The 21,632-nt window shown below is 32.9% G+C and overlaps 1 protein-coding gene across 7 annotated transcripts; it reads left to right on the forward strand.

Annotated features, from left to right (window-relative positions):
* Window positions 1-118: 118 nt before the first annotated feature.
* On the forward strand, window positions 119-19,819 carry LOC117206113 (bromodomain-containing protein 2-like). 7 transcript variants are annotated; one of them, XM_033445127.1, is made up of 24 exons: window positions 119-535; window positions 2,223-2,510; window positions 2,873-2,921; window positions 3,538-3,579; window positions 4,646-4,894; window positions 5,059-5,253; window positions 5,356-5,961; window positions 6,373-6,450; window positions 6,839-6,934; window positions 7,020-7,121; window positions 7,212-7,357; window positions 7,439-7,589; window positions 7,664-8,231; window positions 8,346-8,504; window positions 8,898-9,017; window positions 9,134-9,283; window positions 14,930-15,018; window positions 15,364-15,481; window positions 15,799-16,149; window positions 16,492-17,049; window positions 17,517-17,641; window positions 17,731-17,880; window positions 18,035-18,340; window positions 18,852-19,819. In XM_033445127.1, exons 2-24 carry the CDS (start codon window positions 2,500-2,502, stop codon window positions 18,915-18,917), a joined length of 4,485 nt encoding a protein of 1,494 aa, XP_033301018.1. In that variant the 5' UTR covers window positions 119-535; window positions 2,223-2,499; the 3' UTR covers window positions 18,918-19,819. The 7 variants fall into 7 exon arrangements, with proteins under 7 accessions (XP_033301018.1, XP_033301016.1, XP_033301023.1 ...); XM_033445125.1 differs by having other exon boundaries at window positions 17,499-17,641; window positions 18,852-18,917; XM_033445132.1 differs by lacking the exon at window positions 6,373-6,450 and having other exon boundaries at window positions 17,499-17,641.
* Window positions 19,820-21,632: the final 1,813 nt, after the last annotated feature.

Consider the following 21,632-nt stretch of genomic DNA (forward strand, 5'->3'; position numbering starts at 1 on the left):
GATCTGTTGAATTTGGCGCGCTTTTGTTCGAGTTAGTTCGGTAAAATTCTAAATGATGGCGCAGCGAGGAGAATGGATAGACAGGTCGTGTTCGAGGAATATTGGAACAGAACCATTCAGTACGTCGCGGAGGAATGCATAGCCATTGTTGGTGCTGCGATCATTAGTTTCTAGATCCGAGATCGTGATGGGCACGGAAAGCCATCCGATTGTACGAGACTTGAGGAAAATGTCGGTGGAGCTCGGTACGGGGCACTGATACGATATTAGTATTAGAGATTAACGTCCTTATTCGTGAGTGTGTGGAACTAGTTGATCGGGCCGCGTCCGCGTTCGTCGCGTATGCGAACCGAGCGCTCGCGCTCGCACGAGTGAGAGTGAGTGAGTGATACGGTGGGGCACACTCGGCGACGGCCATAACACCGACCAGCCAAACTAGTTAACAGGGAGAAAGCGCAGTGCGACCCAGTGTCCAAGACGGAGTGCTAGTGTTTTTCGATAGAATTCCTGTGAAAAGTGGACTTCCATTTATCAGGTAAGTGATTACAAATGATTTTCAAGTTTCTGGATCCGTTGATGATAAGTATAGCGTTTGGTGTGTGTCGTGGTGGTGCGTAAGTGGCGGCTGTAGCGGCGGGCCCTTGAGAGCTTTCTTTCCCGAGCGGCCATACCGCCATGTTGAAACCTACGGCAAATCGAGTGTGAGTGAGCGAAAAGGCAGCCCGGTTTTTCCGCGCGCGCCACAATTTTCCGCTGTGAGAAACATTATGATTTCTGTGCCAGTCGAGCGCTCGGCTAGATTCTCACACGGCGGCTTGCTCGTGTTTGTTGTGCGTCGGCTGGGTGCATCGGCTGGGCGCGGGTCTGCTACCCTTCCCCTCGTCATCTTCTCCTACTTGTCCTCCTCCTCTTTCTAATCCCGCATCTACCGCGTTTATTTCTCTACCGTCGTCTCTTGCTCGTCTCGCTCGTATCGCTCGTATCGCTCGTATCGAGGATCTCACCTTTCTCCTTTCTTACTATAACAACTTCTAACCACCAAGCACCTGTTCGACCCACGAATTCTTCACTTATCTCTGCCCTTGATACGAATACCAATAGTAGAACGTCTTCGCGGCATGGATTGTTCTGGCAATGCTCCTCTTCAACATTGCAGAAGCTCTTGCTTCCCATCAGATCAGAGAGATCTTATGGTCGTTTACAACATCGTTTTTTCCTATGTATTATCAATTTTCTATTTTAATAGTCAGCTCACTTTCTATACCAGTGTACCAGTTATTTGTGCTACTTTTATCAAACTTTCCATTTTGGCTTATACTGGTTTCGAACAATAGGGTATGCACGTTGATTCTTGTATACATTTACAGATATCACCGTGTGTCAAAAGTATTATGCTTTGGACACGCTGTTTCTGATCAATTCATTCTTTATCTTATACTTTTAGCATTTGTATATATTATTTACGTACATCTTCTTGATTTTGAATTTTCGTAACTTTGTTGTACCAAATTGTTCTTTTGTCTTTAACTTGACGCTTTAGATTCCTTATATAAAGTATAATATTGGAAGGTTGCAATTGTCTATCTATGTATGTATTTATAATGAGATATATAAGAACAAATTTACAGTACGATTTAATTATATTTTAAAATCAAGATTAATTGTGTCGTATGTTATTTATATCAGAATAATAATAATAAAAAGAATAATAATAAAAGAATGATAATATAGCGTTATAAAGAAGGGCTGAAAAGATTATAGTCTAGCTACATTTATGTTTTTTATGATTATTGCAAAGGGATACAATTCTTTTTTACAAACACACAAAGAACACCTTTCATAAGTATCTGGATGTTAATAAGCGTTATTTATTTTGATACATGCATTCTATATTACTGTTTCACAAATTATAGTTTTCAGTTGTAAAAGTTTCATAAACAACTTCATTGACAGGAAAGGTTTAACAGAGCAATTTGAACGTATTTTGGTACGGTAGATGATAAATATTGCTAGTTTATGTTTAGTAAAATGGAAAAAATATATGTCGAGCATGTATCTTATACATTCGGTTTTGCATGATATGTTAAATAATTTATAGTGATGTGTATATATACATACATATACACATGTAACTTGAAAATATATCAATGTTTAACTTGCTCTAAAGCGATAAAACAATATGGGGCTGTTACAATACGGGGTCCTGTTGTTATGTTATCCAGATGTTGCTAATGTCGCAAGTCTTGGCTGGAGGTACGGAGTCTCACATCAGTGTACAGGGCTGACATTCAAAGTACTACCGTTTGGTAGGCTTGAGTAGTGTTATGCCTCCACGGCACCAATCTCCCTGGTTGCAGCGCAATCATCTTGGCAAGCAATTAGTGAGCTACCATGCTCGATTCAGAATATATCCTTGCCATCTCGATTGTTGATGAAGCCTCATAGCGTCAAGCAGCAACGTAAGGCAGTTACCTGCTGCATAGCATTTATGTACCATATATGTCGGAAAGGTAGGTGAAGCTCATTACCGTGGACTAGATGAGCCTTATATTATAAAATACACCTAGTTATTTCATGAAATGCGAAGTTTGTATCAGTTGGAGTTTAACATCTCTTGTGTAATGAATCCTGCATTTTCAAGAGACGGCTATAAACATGGTTACTGATCTATGAAAAGCATTGAAAAATGTGGTATTTTGTGACTTTATGTTACAATGATAAAGTAGAATAGGTTATATATACAAGTGAATTTAAAAGATCAAGATATTGTAAGCCCACAATGCGATGTAAAATTTGATACTGAATGTTTTAATCCTTTCCTTTAATGTTTGTTTTTGTAATTTATTTACGCACTTGTATTTTTTTGTTGCAGAAGCGAAGCCAAGATGCAGCAGGTGGACACTATCTCGCAAAATAATTCGGTAAGCTATAGATTAACTTTCATGAAATATTAATTTAAAATGCAGCTTGCTTATTAATCTACTAATGCTATATATAAAAGCTGTATTCAGTACATATATTTCCTTTGTGTGTCCCTAATGTAGTTGACAAAATGTGCTAAACGGCATATAGAGATTCGTCAATTTATTTTTTATTTTAAAGATTTTGTTTCTTATAGAAGCAGAACAAGTTTTCTTTCATTATATTCTATTATATTAAATATAAATTCCATTACTTTTCTTATTTCTTTGTTTAAATGCCTTATATAGTCTTGTGAGTAGTATCTATATAAAATTTCTTTAATTCTTAGTATAGAATTTCTAAATAGGGACACAATTTATATTGAAATTTAAACTAAACATGCTTTTTAAATTAGATATTTAGATTTGTAACTGTTAACTATTCTCCCTCCTATTGCTGTAATTTATATCTGCTATCTATTTCTAAACTATATACATTATTTGGGATAAAAATCAAACTTGTTTCAACTGTACTTATGTACTATGTCCTTACTCATGGTATTATGTTGAGCATAATTTTTTTCTTTATGTAATAAAATCAAGTGCTGTTTGATTGAATGGTATGTATGAATTACAGTTAGATGTGGAGGAGCGAGAAAGGCTGTGTAATATACCGAAGGTGAGATTCCTTGTTGACTATTGTTTCAACTAGGATATGTATGGTTAAAATATAAAATGGCAGCTCCAAATTTGTACCAAGAGCAATTTTTGATCTTGCTTCTATATTTTTATAAAATTATGTACAAGTAAACTAATACTAGATAGACTAAAATATAAAAAAAGAATATAAGGTTATTATATATATATTAATAATTATGTGTTTCTTGTGCATTACTTATGAAGCAAGATACTTTTTGCTGATACATTTTAGTTTTATTTGATATTAAATGTTTATAATATACATTTTTAAAGCTTGCAAGTCATTTCGTACAAAATACAATTTGGACAAATTTGTATATACTCTCTATATGTAGAGTATTTTAATAGAAAAAAAATTTATGTTTGTTTCATTTCGTTTAATACAACTTCATTTTATTTTTGTTTTATCTATTTTTTCCCCTTATTATGCTTTAATTGCATGATTGTATGAAATGATTTAGAGTTGCCATTATGTTTCAGTTGGAAATATTTTTGTAACATACATATATTTTTATTACATATTCAATTAGACTTCTATTAAAAGAAATTCTAAATTGCTTGCCTGTGGTTATGGAATTTAAATATTTAGCAGCCTAATTCGCTCGTTGCATGAATGGTTTTATCTACTTTTATGATGCACGAATCTTATTACTATTCCTAAATTTATATACCATAATGAAATTCTACTAAATAGATGGATCATATTATTTAACTTTGTTGTGCGTTAAACAGTTTCTACTAGAATTTTGAGGGACTATCTTATTAAAAACAATAACCTCTATTCTTATCTATTAAGATAAAGGTTTTATAAAAATAAAAGTAATAGAATACCAAAGCATGATTTATATAGCAATATTATTTGCAATTTTAATTACTAAATGTTGATTTTATATAAAAAAAAAAGTAGTGGTATAATTTACGCTTTGGAGGAGAATTTTATTTTTATTCATGGATTTAATATTACATAATAACAGTAGCTATAGAGCTAACTAATGAAATAAAGTAACATCAACATAAAACACATATGTATAAACTGGATAATGCAGACAAGTGCACCTGGTAAGACAACGACTACACCAGCAACTCCGGCAAAGGAGCCACCACCACGTGATGAGCCACCCGTGGAACCTGTGAATGGTGTAGTCCAACCACCTGTTGTGCCTCCACCTAATCGTCCAGGACGTGTTACCAATCAACTACAATTTCTCCAGAAAGGTGTACTCAAGCCAGTATGGAAGCATCAATTTGCGTGGCCTTTCCAGCAACCTGTAGATGCGAAAAAGCTCAATCTGCCAGTATGTGGATTTTATATTTATTTTCTAGTGTTTATTTCATTACCTAAATATTAAGAATGCTATAAACATATGAAGACACCTTAAACATTAATTTAACATTATAAATATTCAATAGAATTTTATTAATTACTTGCAAATCAGTTAAATATTTGTAAATTTAATAGGATTACCACAAAATTATAAAGCAGCCAATGGATCTGGGCACAATCAAAAAACGATTAGAGAATACGTATTATTGGAGTGGGAAAGAATGCATTCAAGACTTCAATACAATGTTCACCAATTGTTATGTTTACAACAAACCTGGAGAAGATGTTGTGGTTATGGCACAAGCTCTCGAAAAATTATTTCTCACAAAGGTAGTTACACTTATTTAACATTTTATACATACATATGTATGTATATATATATATATAAATTGTACATATATGATAATTTAAAATAAATATCAACGAAACTAGGTTGCACAAATGCCAAAAGAGGAGGTGGAACTCGAACCCCCAGTTCCAAAAGGACCCAAGGGCAAGAAAGCTGGCAGAGTTGGAGCACCAGTAGGTGGTGTGGCAGGGGCTGCAGGAGGCACAGGTCGAGGTCGACCTTCCTCTGGTGCAGCTGCAGTTACTTCCAGTGTACCAAATAGCCTAACGCCTTCAGCTACATCAGCTGGGACAACAGGTGTAATTCCTATGCCTCCTCTTGGCACCCAAGCACCTGCATCTGTACCTGGGAGCACTAATACAACTACTATTGCTCCTCCATCAACCATGGGAGTTACTCCCATGGCTACACATAACTCTCTGCCTCAACAAGTGGTCCCTCCAACTAGTGGTTACCATGCACAACCAGCAATGGATCCACAAGCAGCTTCTGCTGTGCCTCCTCCTCCACAAGTTCCCACTGCACCTACGGTAATGCCTCCATCTCAACCAGCAAAACTTAAAAAGGGAGTGAAGAGAAAGGCTGATACCACAACCCCTACTGCGAATTCTTTCGAACCTCTATATAAACTGGATCCTAAAAATGCCAAAATACCCACAAGGCGAGAGTCTGGCCGACAAATAAAGAAGGTAAAAGTTATATCTTGTTTATTTAATAAGGTATTCATGCAACTAAGTATTTTCTAAAATGTCGAAGCGTTTATGTGTATGTTTTCATACTATCTTCATATTGAACGTACAACCTATTCATCATTTAATCACACGTACCTAGAAAAATTATTTGATCAAAAAAACGTTGGCAGTATAAAGCTTATCTATAAAAAAACAAAATTTAAACTTCTTTGCCTCGCTTTGCATACAACAGTAAAATTCTAGCAAAAAAAAGAGTTTATCATTTCAGTAATATGGATACGTAAATTTTTAATAATCATTTAAATAAGCTAAAATATCATATATATTCGACTATTTTTATTCCTTGCATGCTGTAATCATATCATCCATTAATACATTAACAAAGAGTTCGTAACATGGCTGTTTCAGCCAACGAGGCAAGCGGAAGACGGCTTAGTGCCATTCCACCAGGCCAACATGCCTCTGATCGGGGCAATGGCCCAACAGGTACACTTATTACTACTCCTTCATGGTCCTTCCTTTCATTTGTGTTGTCTTGTCATTTCATTTTAGATACATGTATATATATAAAAAAAAGAATAGAAAGAGCATACAAATTTTTTGTCTTATTTTAATATTTAATATTTTTTTATATATAAACTTTTTGTTTATATATGTCGGAGATGAAATCATCTCCGACATATATTTTGTTCATTTCCCAATTTAGGTTACAGTATAAATTAAAAATGCTTTCATGAGTTGATATCTTTTTTCTTTTCTTTTCTTCTGCTTCCTTTTTCTTTTTCTTTTTTTTTTTTACAATTTATGGTGTTTGATAATGTAATTTCTTAATTTTTTCATAATTGTATTTATTATGTTAAATATTATTTTGCAGCCTCAACATACTACTGGGAAGTCGAAAGAAAAGCTTTCAGAAGCTTTGAAATCCTGTAACGAGATTTTGAAAGAATTATTCTCAAAGAAACATTCGGTAATGTATTATGAATCTTATATATGAATAGAAAGAACATTAAGTCTATCCTTCAATCTATAATTTATACTCTAATTGTGTACAGGGATATGCATGGCCTTTTTACAAACCGGTTGATGCAGAACTCCTGGGCCTCCACGATTATCATGATATTATCAAGAAACCAATGGATCTTGGTACTGTAAAGGTTAATGTTTTTTAAACTATTTAGATTAGATTTTGTATTGTATTCTTTTAAAAATCTGTGCTTTTAACTGACACAATCGTTTTTTTACAGACAAAAATGGATAATCGTGAATATAAAACAGCGCAAGAGTTCGCTAGTGATGTGAGACTCATATTCACTAATTGTTATAAATACAATCCTCCTGACCATGACGTTGTTGCAATGGCTAGGAAACTTCAAGATGTTTTTGAAATGAGGTTCGTTTTTACAAATATCTATGCTAAAATTTATTTATTTTTCCTATCTTACTTAATGAAATGAGACGTTTAATGAATTAGGTATGCGAAAATTCCGGATGAACCAATGGGAAGTATGGTTGGCATGAAAGGTAGCAGTAGTAGTGCTAGCAGTTCCGGATCCGAAAGTTCTTCTGAGAGTGATGATTCAGATGAAGAACGTACTCAAAAATTAGTAGCTTTACAGCAAGAGGTATTTTTTAATCTTTTATATTGATATAATTTTTTTATATATATGTAGTACAAAAAAATGAATTTGGTTTACAGCTGAAAGCTATGCAAGAACAAATGAGGAAATTAGTAGAAGAAAGTGGTAAGAAGAAAAGTAAAAAAAAGAAACCAGATAAGACAAAGTCAAGGCCAATGAGCAATAAAAGTAGTAGCCTAGTTGCCAGTCATACTGGTGCCATGAAAGAACTAATGAAACCAAGTGGTGGAATCCCAAGTGTCTCTGATAGTGTTGGTGCTAGTATAGCCAGTGTTGCAATGGGAGCGGGTGATTTAAAAATGCCTGGTGGTATGGGTGGTGATCTTCATCATCCTGCAATAGCGGTAGGACCTAATAAAACTCATGCAACAGGAAGCATGAGTCATCATCTGCCAACGGCGGCAAATGCTAAGCCAAAGGGAAAAGGAAGAGGGCCTGGAAAAGCTGCAACAGCAAATACTGCAAATAAGAGGCCAAAAGCAAATAGCAGATCGGCTGGAACTAAGAAGAAAAACGCTAGTAGTCAACCGCCACCCATTACATTTGACTCAGAAGATGAAGATAATGCTAAGCCAATGTCTTATGATGAGAAAAGGCAACTTAGCTTGGATATTAATAAATTACCTGGTAAGTAATAATAGTTAATGATTAGTTAATAATATAAATATGAAGGTTCGTTTTAAATGTAAGAAATGTAAGAAATTCTTTCTCAGAATACATTGTTAATTTTTTTTATTACAGGAGATAAATTAGGACGTGTTGTGCATATAATACAATCTCGGGAGCCTTCATTAAGGGATTCCAATCCAGATGAAATTGAGATTGATTTTGAAACATTGAAACCATCCACACTGAGGGAATTAGAAAGCTATGTCGCTTCGTGTCTTAGAAAAAAGCCACGTAAGATTTATTTTAGGTTCTGCAACAGTTTTATAATTTAGATTCGTTATCTGGTTTTCTATTCTTTTTTATTATTTTAAAACTACTAGGGTATTTTTTATAGTTATTAAAATATAAAAATATATTTGAATAAGTGATATAGTTTAAAGATATAATGAAATAAATGTTACTAGGTTTAATTCTTAATAATACTGCATTAGTAGTATTTACTGTTGATAGAGATATAATATCTCTTATAATTTACTATTTCAGGATTATTAAGTAATTATTATAATTTATTTGAATATACTCATTATTTTCATATAGTTTTTAAAGCGAAGCTTCGATTAATAAATAATACATGCTTATCTATATACATTTTTAATGTATTCGACATTTTCGTATTCTTCATAGATAAAAAAGTCAGTGGTAAATCTAAGGATGAACAAATGGCAGAGAAAAAACAGGAACTAGAGAAGAGATTACAAGATGTTACAGGGCAATTAGGCAATGTTAAGAAAACAGCTAAAAAAGGTTGGTACTTTGACTATAATATAAGCCTGTATTTCTATTTTTTATAGATGAAGATAGAATATTATAACATAAAGTGATTACAAATATCTAAATTTATTCTCAAATTTGTTTAACAGAGGACAGTAGTAAATCAGTCGATGTAGTTGGAACTGGAGGAGCTAGTGGGCCTTCGCGATTGTCAGCATCGAGCAGTAGTAGCAGTGATAGTGATTCCAGCAGTAGTTCCCTTTCTTCGAGTTCCAGTGATTCAAGCGACAGTGAAGCAGGTTAGATATAAACCTCATGTAACTGTTGCTATTATTAGACCCTTACTTGGGAACAATAAACTACTTAAAAATAAGTAGTTTTCACGGAAATATGAACTAATTTTTCTGTGAGATTTAAAATTATGGAGTTATTTGCGACTGTTTATTTAAAAAATGAATATTTTTAGTCAAAAATTTTCATAACATTTATTATCTAGTAACTTATCCTCTAGAGCACAGGTTTCTATTCACGTTTATGCTCATAAATATTATAAAGACAATATGCTTATAAACCTCTAGCAAGCACTTAATGTTCAATATTTTCATTTTCTTTAATATTTCACTTTTTTGTCATATCACGACAGATTAGTTATAAACTGTACATTTCTATTTATACTTTCTATTTATAGTATCCCTATATACTTGTATATTCTTTGATTTGTCAAGTACATTTGTTTAAACTAACTATGAAAAAGCTTATTACTTTAAATGAAATATGAAAATCATAGACGTGAATCTCTCCTAGTTATTTCAAATAAGGTTATTCGCCATTTCATGTGGGTACTTGCTATGTATTAATAAAAGGTACAGATATATGTATAAAATCATTACTTTGTTTTACTTTGATGTTATTTCTATCGCATAAAGAGAATGTTACTGTTTATGCATGATTTATCTTGTGTTTCAGTTATTGTAAAATTGCTTTTATTTTATTTATTTACTATTTTTTCTATTATCATTAATCTCCAATAAATATTATGTAACTACCTAAACTCCTAAAAAGAATTTGCATGCTACATAATACATTTATAATTTATATATTGTATTTTTATGAATAGATTATTAATTAAAAGATACTGTGTTATTATTAACATAGTTTTAACTGAATCTATTAATCATCAGTTTCCAAGAAAAAAAGGAAAAGAAAAGAATACTTAAAGAATATATACCAGATTTGTATCTTCTTATACAAGAAAATGATAATAGCATTTAATACCCCGTGATTTGGCGATGACTTAATATTTAGAAAAGATAACTTGAACTCTGTGCCTAACTAATTTTGTATTGGCAACCAAACAATCGAATATACTAGTGCAACATTATTGATGCAATATATGCAATGGTGATGTTGGAAAGTAAATATAAAAAGATTTTTTAAACGAGGGTTCGACTGCACAAAGGCATCGCAAATATCTTCTTAAGCTGCTAAATCTTGCTTATTAATTGTATTTATTAGGACGGCGTTATTCGTATAGCTTAAGTGCTGCGTTATATTAATGCAAGTACGAGTATGGTGTCAAGTTTCATCGCAAAAATATACTTATTGTCATTATGAAATTGATATCGCGTAAATACATAACCATAGGTTTATTTACATTTGCGTATAATTTTTTAAATAAACGTATCTTTGAAAGTGTTTTTGAACATCAAATCTTTGATGAAACTTGACGCAATCAAAGAATTTTTATTTAATTTACTAGACAATATGCAATGGTAAGAAAAAAGGTGAGCTAGTGGAGTGCAGACCGTGTTTAGAGGATACCATATGCCATGCCAGCTTGTTTCACAAATTATATTATTGATTAAAGATGATTACTTATATTTTCTCTTGCCCTGTCGGTGTTGACAATACATTCTGTTGCTCGAAAGTCAAGTATAGTTCACTATTCAAGGTCACTGAATTTTTCACTGCAGTCTCGTGTTAAAGTGTGTAAGGACACATGTGTTTTAAAACTGATCAGACATTTGGAATAGTAAGGTTGTGCAGTTAGAACATAAGAAAGTTGCATAAAATATATATAAACAACATACTAAACTGTAGCTACAGGGACTGTAGTGTCAAATGTTAGTACCTTGGAGTATACATTGTAGCTTCTCCTGACAATTATATTGCCCTACGTAACCCAAGCAACATCATGCAATATATTAACTCTTGCAAATTTAATATTTATTTACATTAATTGATAAGCAGAGCATTACTTGTATCACTGTGTTTTTTAAATCATTAAGTTTGTTTCCTCACATTGATTCATTCATGTCGTATCATTTCTCAGAAGATAGTACAATGATATTTAAGGAGCGTCATTATTACATTAAGTGTAAATATGCACTTATTACCTGAGTGACGTGAGAACTGTGTTTAGGCTTCTGAACACTATATTTGTTTCCACAGTTTAGACTATGGACTTAATAGTTAATATTTAAGAAAAACAAATTAGGCAGTAATATTATGATACACACGGGAGACAAATGCAGACAATGTGTATTGGTGGCTGGATTTGCAAATCCACATTCTAAGGTTATTATAATCCACAGCTTTCGCGTCAAATACTGATTTTGATTAGATACACTCTCGTGTCAATTGTCTCCGCAAACAATTTCAGAGTTCACATATTTCCTAAGAAACTCTTACCTAATGTTACCTCATATAATGATTTCCGTTTCTCAATTAGTTTGATTTTGATAAAGCCAAAGAAGTGGTGCTTCCTTTAAAAAGTCAATTACTAAGATTTATCACCTCATAAATACGCTTTGGTATAATAGTACACTATATTATTTAGATGAAACGGTGAAATTAAGCTAAAATCTTAATTCTTCCTTTAACTACATGGATTCGAGTAAAAGATAGTTACAAAACAAATGTAAAGTGTGCGGAGAAAGTGATATGTGATACAATCAATAATTTTCATTTATTTTTTATGAGATTAGTGACTTTGAGCATACAAGGTTTATGTTGACATATCAGAGAACGGCAAGGGGAGTGTACAAACTGACAACACAGACAGATAAAGGTAGATAGACTGTTTCTAATGAATAGAGAGAACTGACGACAATTATAGAAGAATTAGGAACGAGAGCAGGTGGAAGAAGTGGTCTACAATACAAACAAGGAACCCTAGCCTCCAAACACATTGTTTGCACTCCGCTAAGCTTTGCTAATCGTCGTTTCATTGTTCTATTTACCACTAGTTCTTCATTGATAGCTATTGTCAGTTTTTCATTTTTAAAGTTACTTGAACTACAATTTAGTACAGTTTCGTTTTACTAAATCAATATCACTATGTCGGATAATAATTATTAATTATGTAGATTGGTGTGGTTTTACATACCTTGCTATATAAAAGAATACTTATCCTTATAAAAAATAAATCTGGTTTCGTCTCAGTAATACATTTCTTGAATATACATAACACATGCAACTGGTTCATAGTATTCGTGTTATAAAGTCTCAAATAACGTTAATTTTAACCCGTCCTATTAAAACGTTTTTAGAAAACCTTTTACACAAGTTCGAATGAAGTTAGTTTTAGTGATACTTTGTTTTTATATTTCTATGTATAAATATCTGCTCCGTGATAGCGTTTTTGTTGAAATATCATGTAAAAAAAGAAGAACTTTAGTTCTTATATATAGTAAATAATATACGTGAAACGTTATGGACGTAACTGATATAAGATTTGAAGGTGCTTTCGAGAAAGCACTTCACGCTTCAAACTGTTGCATAACATGAACATTAAAAAAAGAAAAGTGATCAAATTTGCACTCAGTACAATTTAATGTTATCATTAATCGTACAGTCAGCAGCGTACTTACTGTTCCAGCAAAAGAATGAAGTTGGAAGAAATTAATTATAACTAATTTTGTGAAAAGTAACTATAATTGGTCAGGAAACTATTCGTTGATTTCTAAAAAAGTTATAAGCATTAAAATAGATACAAAACGTTGTTCAAAATAGTCCTACTATTTATGTTTCTCGAAATACTGAAAGTAAATAGAAAAATTCCAAATAATTAGTTAGACTATGTGAGATCAAATTAATGGCGTGTGCTGAATTAGATAGAAACTATGCATCTACTACAATACAATCACCATTAGCTTGTAACACGAGATATAGGGCATTTTATAATAATACTGATATTGCCTTCCGAAATTTTTTGTAGCATTTATTCCACATAAAAGCACGCGTCAACATTTTTTCGCATCTTTAGACTGGAACGTCATTCTTCCTTCGAGATTGTTATACGCAAAAGCAGATTCAACGAACTTGCTATTTTATCGAGGTTCGAGATATCCTTTTTATTTAAAACCACTAATTATTCTAGCTCTCAACAATCACACGTGCGTTCCATCTGTTTTGTGCGTATTACGTGTTGAATATCAACAATAACACAAGCATACGCGTTTTGTACATAGTGAAAACTAATATATCATAAAATATTAATAATAGTTGTAAGTTAAGAGAAAAAGAGGCGACAGAGAGGAAACTTTTTTAAATGCATATACAAAGATAGTAGATGAATGAAGTAAAAAAGATGAAAAATATTGATTCTTCAAAATCGTACAGAGTCGGGGTTGGCTCATTTGGTGGTCCAGTTAACTATATTATATAAATTAAGATATGCTGGAACTTCTACTCGATGTTTCTTCGCTCTTCGTTATTTCCTCTTGCAATTGTTTTGTCTTGTATTTGTACATTCTGTGAATTGTAGTTTACTATCGACCATTCCATAGATGAATATGATTTATCTACGAGCATGAATCAGATCGAATATAGTGTTAGAATTGCTGCTTGTAACTGATATCGTACAAACATCGAGCAGGAGCATTTTGCCACCGATCTCAATATTGTGCTAACTGCGACTTGAAATTACATTTGAAACCGCTTGTATGAGTATGAGACTCCTGTATCGTTCATGTTTAAGTTGATTGTACTATTTACGTCACTTTTATTTGCATTAATTTTATTACACTGCATTAATTATATTATATTACAATTACAATTACAATTACAATTACAATTACAATTACAATACACTGTATGAGTACTGAGGAAAGGAAAAGAAACAAAGGCAGTTTGATGGTTTTTGCAGTCAACACTTTGTAATCATCATTTTCGTCACTGTCATGATTATTATATTGTAACAATCATTATTATATTATTATATTATATTTTATTATTATTATTATTATTATTATTATTATTATTATTATTATTATTATTATTATTATTATTATTATTATTATTATTATTCTCGTGGGAACTGCGTGCTCCTCGCATACATATATATGACGTTATATATATGTGTATGTGGCAATTTCGCTGCACGTGAGCGTGAACGTATGTGCGTGCGCGTGGTATGTATGTATGTATTTATGATGTGTATACATATATATGTATATATATATATATAAAAAAATATAATATATATATATGTGTATATATATATATATATATATGCACACGCAATTATTCATAAATGAATTGAATACAACTAACTTTATGTAGAATGAGAAAAAGAATTGTTCAGCGCATTAAAATTTTTTAATATAAAGAGATCATTAAGATGAAAGTGTCCACACAAAAAGTCATACAATTGAGATATTTAAATTAACATTGTTGTACACAGTGATACAATTATAATATAAGCATATGAATAAAATCTATTAGAAAATATATGCTCAAAGTCTTTTGATTTTGTTTCTAATATATATAACATTTAGCTGGCATTCTCTGAGAGAATTTTTTTAAATTCTGAAAACAAGCATTCATGATTGGTATCCTCTGCACACTGCATTTCACTATGTCTTCATCAATCTGTCTCTTGTAACGAGAAAACAGTTGATTGCACGTATTCACCATTAGATGCACGTTACATTCAATTGCAGGAAACTCTTCCAATCGTCCTCCAAGAAAGAAAGCAAAGAAGAATACACCAAGTGCAGGGCCACCTTCCACAACGACTACAGTTACATCGGTAAGATTTTATCTTGTAGGAACCAGTAGATCACAATGTTTGCATCGATTAATTGTTAACTCGTTCCATGTCTTCTTTTTTTTCTTTATTGTCACAACCAAATACTATAATCAAAGTATATTTATAATCACGTTAATTATGTTTCTTACTTTGATAATTACATTCATGTTTCGTATAGTGTACTTAGTTTAGTCATATACGTTTAGTCATGCATATACGTATTTTTTATAAATGATATTATATTTGTCTTCTATATCTGAATCTTCCTGGATACATAGTACATAGTACATAGTAAAACATTTTTTCTTTTATGCATGATATATTAAATGACAGTACACTCTTTAGGCACCTACATTGAATCATACCGGAGGTCTTTTAATGAACAGTCAACCTCCAACAAATTCTACGGGACCAATAACAAAACCAGCTGTAACACAATCTAGCAACGTTTCTTCAGAACAAGGTGTGTACAAACTATTTGAATTATTTAAGTGAATTAAATTAATGTTAATGTTCAAAACGGAAAATACTCGTATAGATGATCAAGTGATGATTGTATTTACAGACAAGATAATTTTCAAGGAGGTTTTAATACTTTAACATGTATACATTACTAAACACCATTCGACAAAATATTTTATCACAACTTATAGCATTGTGGCGTATAGAAATATGTACTATCAAAAACGCGTCGCACTCTCATGAAGACATATCAAATTTTGTATTTTATGTCTGTAATTATACGTTATATCAATTTCACATTTACAATAATTTTATTAGGTGGTAATAGTCAACAGTCTGTGGCAGTAGCAACTGTTACAACTGGTCAAGGAATGCCTGTAGCAGGTCACGCATCCATGCCGGCGCAACCACCGCGATCCACGGCTATGGTTACGACTGCTCCTGTAAAAAAACCTACACCGCCACCAGCTACTACATCTAATCCACCAACTCCACCACCGAGTGTTACACCTACAAATACGAATTCTATAGTAGCTTCACCGGTTGTGCCTCAGCCACCGCAGCCACCAACATCTGTCAGTTCTTTCCCAAATGCAAACACACCTGTACCTACAGACGGGGCAACTTTAACTCAACAGTCAGACCTTTTGCAACCATACAATACTCTAGGTATATGTTTTATTGTACTGCATACAGCACTATACCCGTTTAATTGCAGCGATGTTTAACCGATTGATCGATTGAATATTTGACTATAGAACTATTTACTTAGTATATTAAGCAAGCATCCTCTGTATGTTGCTTACACTCGATACTTTTCACTTTAATTCTAAACTTATTTAGAGGTGAACAAGCCATACAAATATAACGTCTATCCAGATAGTTGCAGAGATCAGTCGCAATTGAACGGGCATTGTCGCAATTAATAAGATTTATGTTTTGTTTTATTTTATTTTTATAATACAAAACATACGTCAATATGTTCTTATAAAATTTTCTTTTTGTATATAGCTCCTGTGCCTACTACGCAAACGTCGTTGGAACAAACGATGTCATTAAAAAAAAAGTCGCACATACCAATGATTCAAACACCACATACAACAAATAATAATACAAATTTAAATTTACTGCCTGATGTAAAAACACCAGTGAATATGATGCCTGCAAGTATGGCATCTAATTTAAATTTGGGAAATATTAGTATGGCAAATCTTAATATGAATTTGTCACAAGGATTGGCCACGCATATGTCAATGCACAATCAACTAGAGAGTATGATAAATACAACATCACCATTGACCAATATACAAAATTCTCATAACGCTACAATGTCGCAACAGCATTCCAATGGATTTTCCAATATTAAGCGTGAGAATTCTCCTCCTAATATGTTGAATAATAATGGTATAGCTGGTCTTAATATGGGGATGAATATGGGTGGAATGGGCTCAATTTTTGATCCCATGCCCATCGTTTCTATGCCAATGCAAATATCTCAAATACCAATCAAGAAAGAAGAAAAATCGATATCAGTTCCTCAGTCACAAATACCACAAAAATCTATGGATGGTATGTATTATAATTAATTTAGGTTTAAAGCATGCATTACAAAGCATATCTATGTTACACCGCAGCAAGTTTCAATCTTTATGTTTAAATTTAATTCATTATACTTGTACTTAATTCATTATACTTGTATTCATTCGATCGCTTTTATTTTTTAATTATTTCTCACATTTTCTATTTGATACTAAAATAGTGTGTATGTGCGTGCGCGCGCGCGCGCGTGCGTGTATTTAGTAATACAAAATATTTCTACTTTCTTATATTTTAAATAATGCTTTATCATTTTTCTTCTTGCATGGCGAACCTAGTATTTTCTGGTGTTGTAAAGTAAATGCATCAGATTTGTTGAAAATTTGTTTAATCCTCGCTGTCTTTCTTTAATGTATACTGTTCACATTCTAGACTGCTATATTAATTGCTTACTAATCGAATATATAATACTATTGCTCTAGCCGGAGCTCTTTTTGCAGAAATGAGTACAGGAATGCCACCAATGGGAAATCATTCGAGTTCGCAGCTCATGCCTGAGAAAAAGATGACACCGCCTGATTCGAAAAATCCTGTGTCGAATTTTGCTTCAGCTTTTAAAAACAAGGTAGAGTAACAATCGTTCAATTACGTATTTTTCTTTCTTTCCTATATTATCTCCGTATCTAATTTTCTTTCTCTGTTAATCTTACGCAGACTGTAGAACAAAATGTGAAAAATGCTTCATCATGGTCATCTTTAGCACAAGCATCGAGTCCCCAATCTGCGGCAGGAAGTAGTATGAAAAGCGCTGCACAGGATTCATTCCAAGCATTCAAAAAGCAAGCAAAAGAAAAACAAGATAGGGTTAGTATGAATGATATTTATTTTGTGAATAATACAATAATTTTATTTGAACATAATGTATATGTGGTTACTTAATACAATATTTTCTTATTTCTTCCGTTTTATCTAGATAAGATACATACATGTTGCAATGAATACTAATTTTGTTTTATAGCAAAGAGCTCTGTTGGAACAACAAGAAATGCGCAGACAACAGAAAGAACAAGCAGAACGAGAGCGCTTACGGCAAGAGAGCGAAAGAAGAAGAGAACGAGAAGAAGAAGATGCATTAGACAAGGTCAGGAAAACTGTTGGTGATCAACAAGGAAACGTCATGACTGCTACGTCAAGGGCAGAAGAGGTCAAAGCTATTGTCGATACTGATAGTAGTAGTCCAAGCCATTCATCCAGTCAAGACAAGGCTGCAGCTGAAAGAGAACGTCAAAGACTACGAGAACAAGAACGACGACGGCGCGAAGCGGTAAGCTTCACTGTAATTTTTTATCTGCGCGGATATTTCATATCTCGTGAGAGAATCACCTTTAAAGTTTTACCTATTATAAATATATAACAAGATTCAAACATACAGCACTAGTAGACAGAAACAATATCATTAAAATCAAGGTAGAAAATATTTAACATGTTCACGCCAGCGAGTACGACCGGTGGCTCACGCTCGAGTCTCCCATCAGGCGGCGTGCATCGCCGGTGGCTCATACTCGAATGTTCCATCAGACGGTGCGTACCACCAAAAATGTAGTTCTTCGTTTCGTAACTAGAGAAAATTGTCGTATAGTTGAAAATTTAAATAATAGAAATTAAAATTTAATTAATAATAATATGCGGCCCTAGCAGCAACGCTGGCGTGAACGTGTGAAAGATAACAGAAGCGTTGAATGGTTTTATAGAAAGAATTAGTCGCTAGTCGATTTTCTTTCGTTTACAATTGTTGCGGACGAGTTTGCCAAGAATGGGTATATTTATTATTTCAGATGGCTGGACAGATCGACATGAATATGCAAAGTGACTTGATGGCTGCGTTTGAGGAATCGTTATAATGTTATTTGCCGCTCATTGTAAATCCATTGAAACCGGGCAGGACTTGGATGAATGTGTGGCGCTGGACGATACAGAAGAAACGTATTAATATATACGTCAGTCAATAACAAATAATAATAATAATAAAAAATAAAGAAATAATAATGAAATAACAACAAACTGAATAAAAGATCGGTGTAACAGTAAAAAAATACAATGGTGGTGCGAGTTGGGACATTCCAACGGAAAACCCTGATTTCATTGTTCGAGTGAATCAGAAGAGACAGTTTATCAAATGATGGAAAACTTGTGTGTAATCGACGGACACCTAAGTGTGACCTACTGTAATTAGATAAATACTTACACAATACTTTGAAAATGCTACACTGACTATTGTGTTACATTTTTCCGGGTTTCATAAGTTTGTACTTTATGTAAATTTGGAAACAAAACAAAAAAATATTATACAGAAGATGATAAGTGAATGAAAGAAAGCGTATGTGAGAGAGGGAGAGAAAGAGAGAGTATATATTACGTGCGATCAACGAATGGATGAGTATGAGAGCATGGGGGGAGAGTAAAAGTTGTGTGTATATTTAGTTAAGTTTTATATTTTTCCACATTCAGTCATTAATCGTTGGTAGGATTACATAGACAGTGTTTCTGCCAATAATACATATAATTATTAGCAATTACTAATAATTTCATTGCATATTTCTTTCTGGATTATGAATATATACTATTTGTAATCACGAAATAGATAGGCTTGTTAAGTCAATACTATAGAAAAAAATATACCTAATATGCGGAGATACACATTGATGAATTTAATCGTATTAATCATTACGATAGCCCGATCTATATCGATTTCAATTGACTTGGAAATCAGAGAGGGCCAATCGATTGATTTGGAGAAAAAAGAGAGACGAGGAAAGAAATATTTGTAAACTCACCTTAGAAAAAAATCGTCAATTATTACGAATAATGGTAAGGTGATTATAGAATGATGTAGTATCAATCCTACCAACCTTTAGATCAGATTCCACACATGTACCTAATCCTTGGTATACTCTAGGATCACAGAAACAGAAAGTGTAACACGGTACCGACTCGTAAATGAAATATTATCTAGAAAAGAATTACGGGTTTTTTCTTTTTTTTTTCTTTTTTTTTCGACAAAAATGAACTGTTTGTGTGAAAGAATTTATTAGAAAGAGGGTAAGAAGTAAATTATTAAGATGCAAAGGGTATTTTTTTCAAGGGGTCATGATTAAAATTTTACAAAAAGAACTCGGCCTTTTGTATGTTGTACGTGATCTGTCGGTAATAATGCGTGTCCCGAGTAGAAACATTCAATCGGCAAAAAAAGTACAAAAAACGATATCTAATTTGAAAAACCGATTACTGATTGAAGTTCGAATTTATTGCGTGCTGTTATTATTCTACTACTATTACAAACGGATTCATTTTTAAAGAAGTATTTGAATTTGTAGAAGTTACGATAACAATGGCGATAGTAGTGGATAGACATTACGTAATAACAATAGTTATTATGTAAGTTATATCATTATTATTATTATTATTATTATCATCAATATTAATTATTATTATTAATAATATTATTAATATTATCATTAAATTATTTCATTAAAAGGAATTTTATTTTTTTAAGAGCCTTTTCAAACCTGCAATGTCTTTCTCTTTATTGTAGCGTGACAAATGAGTTTTTATTTGGAGTTAAAGAAACGCTAAGTTCGCATAAGCTGTTTGTGGTAAAACATGTTCGATTTTATTTTTATCTCAATCCGGAAGAGTTTATTGTTCACAAATACATGTTACTTTTTACGTGATACTAGAACAAATATTTTGCAACTGCAAACAATGCGAAGATCTTTTATGATATTCAGAGAAGGATGTATACGCAATTTGGTACATACTTCGATACACGATGGTTACAACATTATCAGAATGAGCTCGTTTTGCTCTCAAGTAATCGTTGTTTTCGCTTTATATCAAGGCGTACACGATATTGATGGTAGATCACCGATACGTAGCGTTTAATTTTATTTATTCTGCGTTTCTTTTAACACGATTTATCATGGTATCGTACAATTCAGCTTTTGAAAAACCTGATGAAGTCTAGAGGTGTCGTTAAAAAGCAAGTGTCATTTTAAAAATCGGCCGTGCCATTTTGAAGACAAATTTTTAAGAGAAAACTTTCTCGAAAGGCACGACCGATCAGACAAAAAGAGTTGACTAGCGTTTAAATTTCTATGTACCTCGCCGAAAGATGACCGTAGCTAGCGACATTAAAGCGTATACAAATAATTTATTATTACACACGCCTCTAGACCTGATTCTGTCGCATTAAATTTATTTCGTATAGTCTTTCGGGTTTCTTTCGGCTTTTTTCTAAACGATCGCAACTGCACTTGATGTGGAAGTACGTGTCCAGATGACGAACAGGAAAGCGTAGGAGGCGTGTATCAATGCTAAAGATCACGAAAGATACACGATCATTAGTATTCACGTTTGTAAAGTAACGTTGATTGTATGTGTGCGTGTGTATGATTTGTTTAGTTACGTATAAATTACGACCAGTCAAGAGAAATGTAAATTCTAAGTGCAAGCGCATCGATGCACCGACTGGAAAAACGTAATGATTGAACCATAATGTCGTAAGTAATCGTTCGAAGTGTTCGTCGGGTATAACGATGTGGTTGTTTCTGGTCGAT

This window comes from Bombus bifarius, unplaced genomic scaffold (assembly GCF_011952205.1).
Source record: "Bombus bifarius isolate JDL3187 unplaced genomic scaffold, Bbif_JDL3187 scf7180000007996, whole genome shotgun sequence".
NCBI lineage: Eukaryota > Metazoa > Arthropoda > Insecta > Hymenoptera > Apidae > Bombus > Bombus bifarius.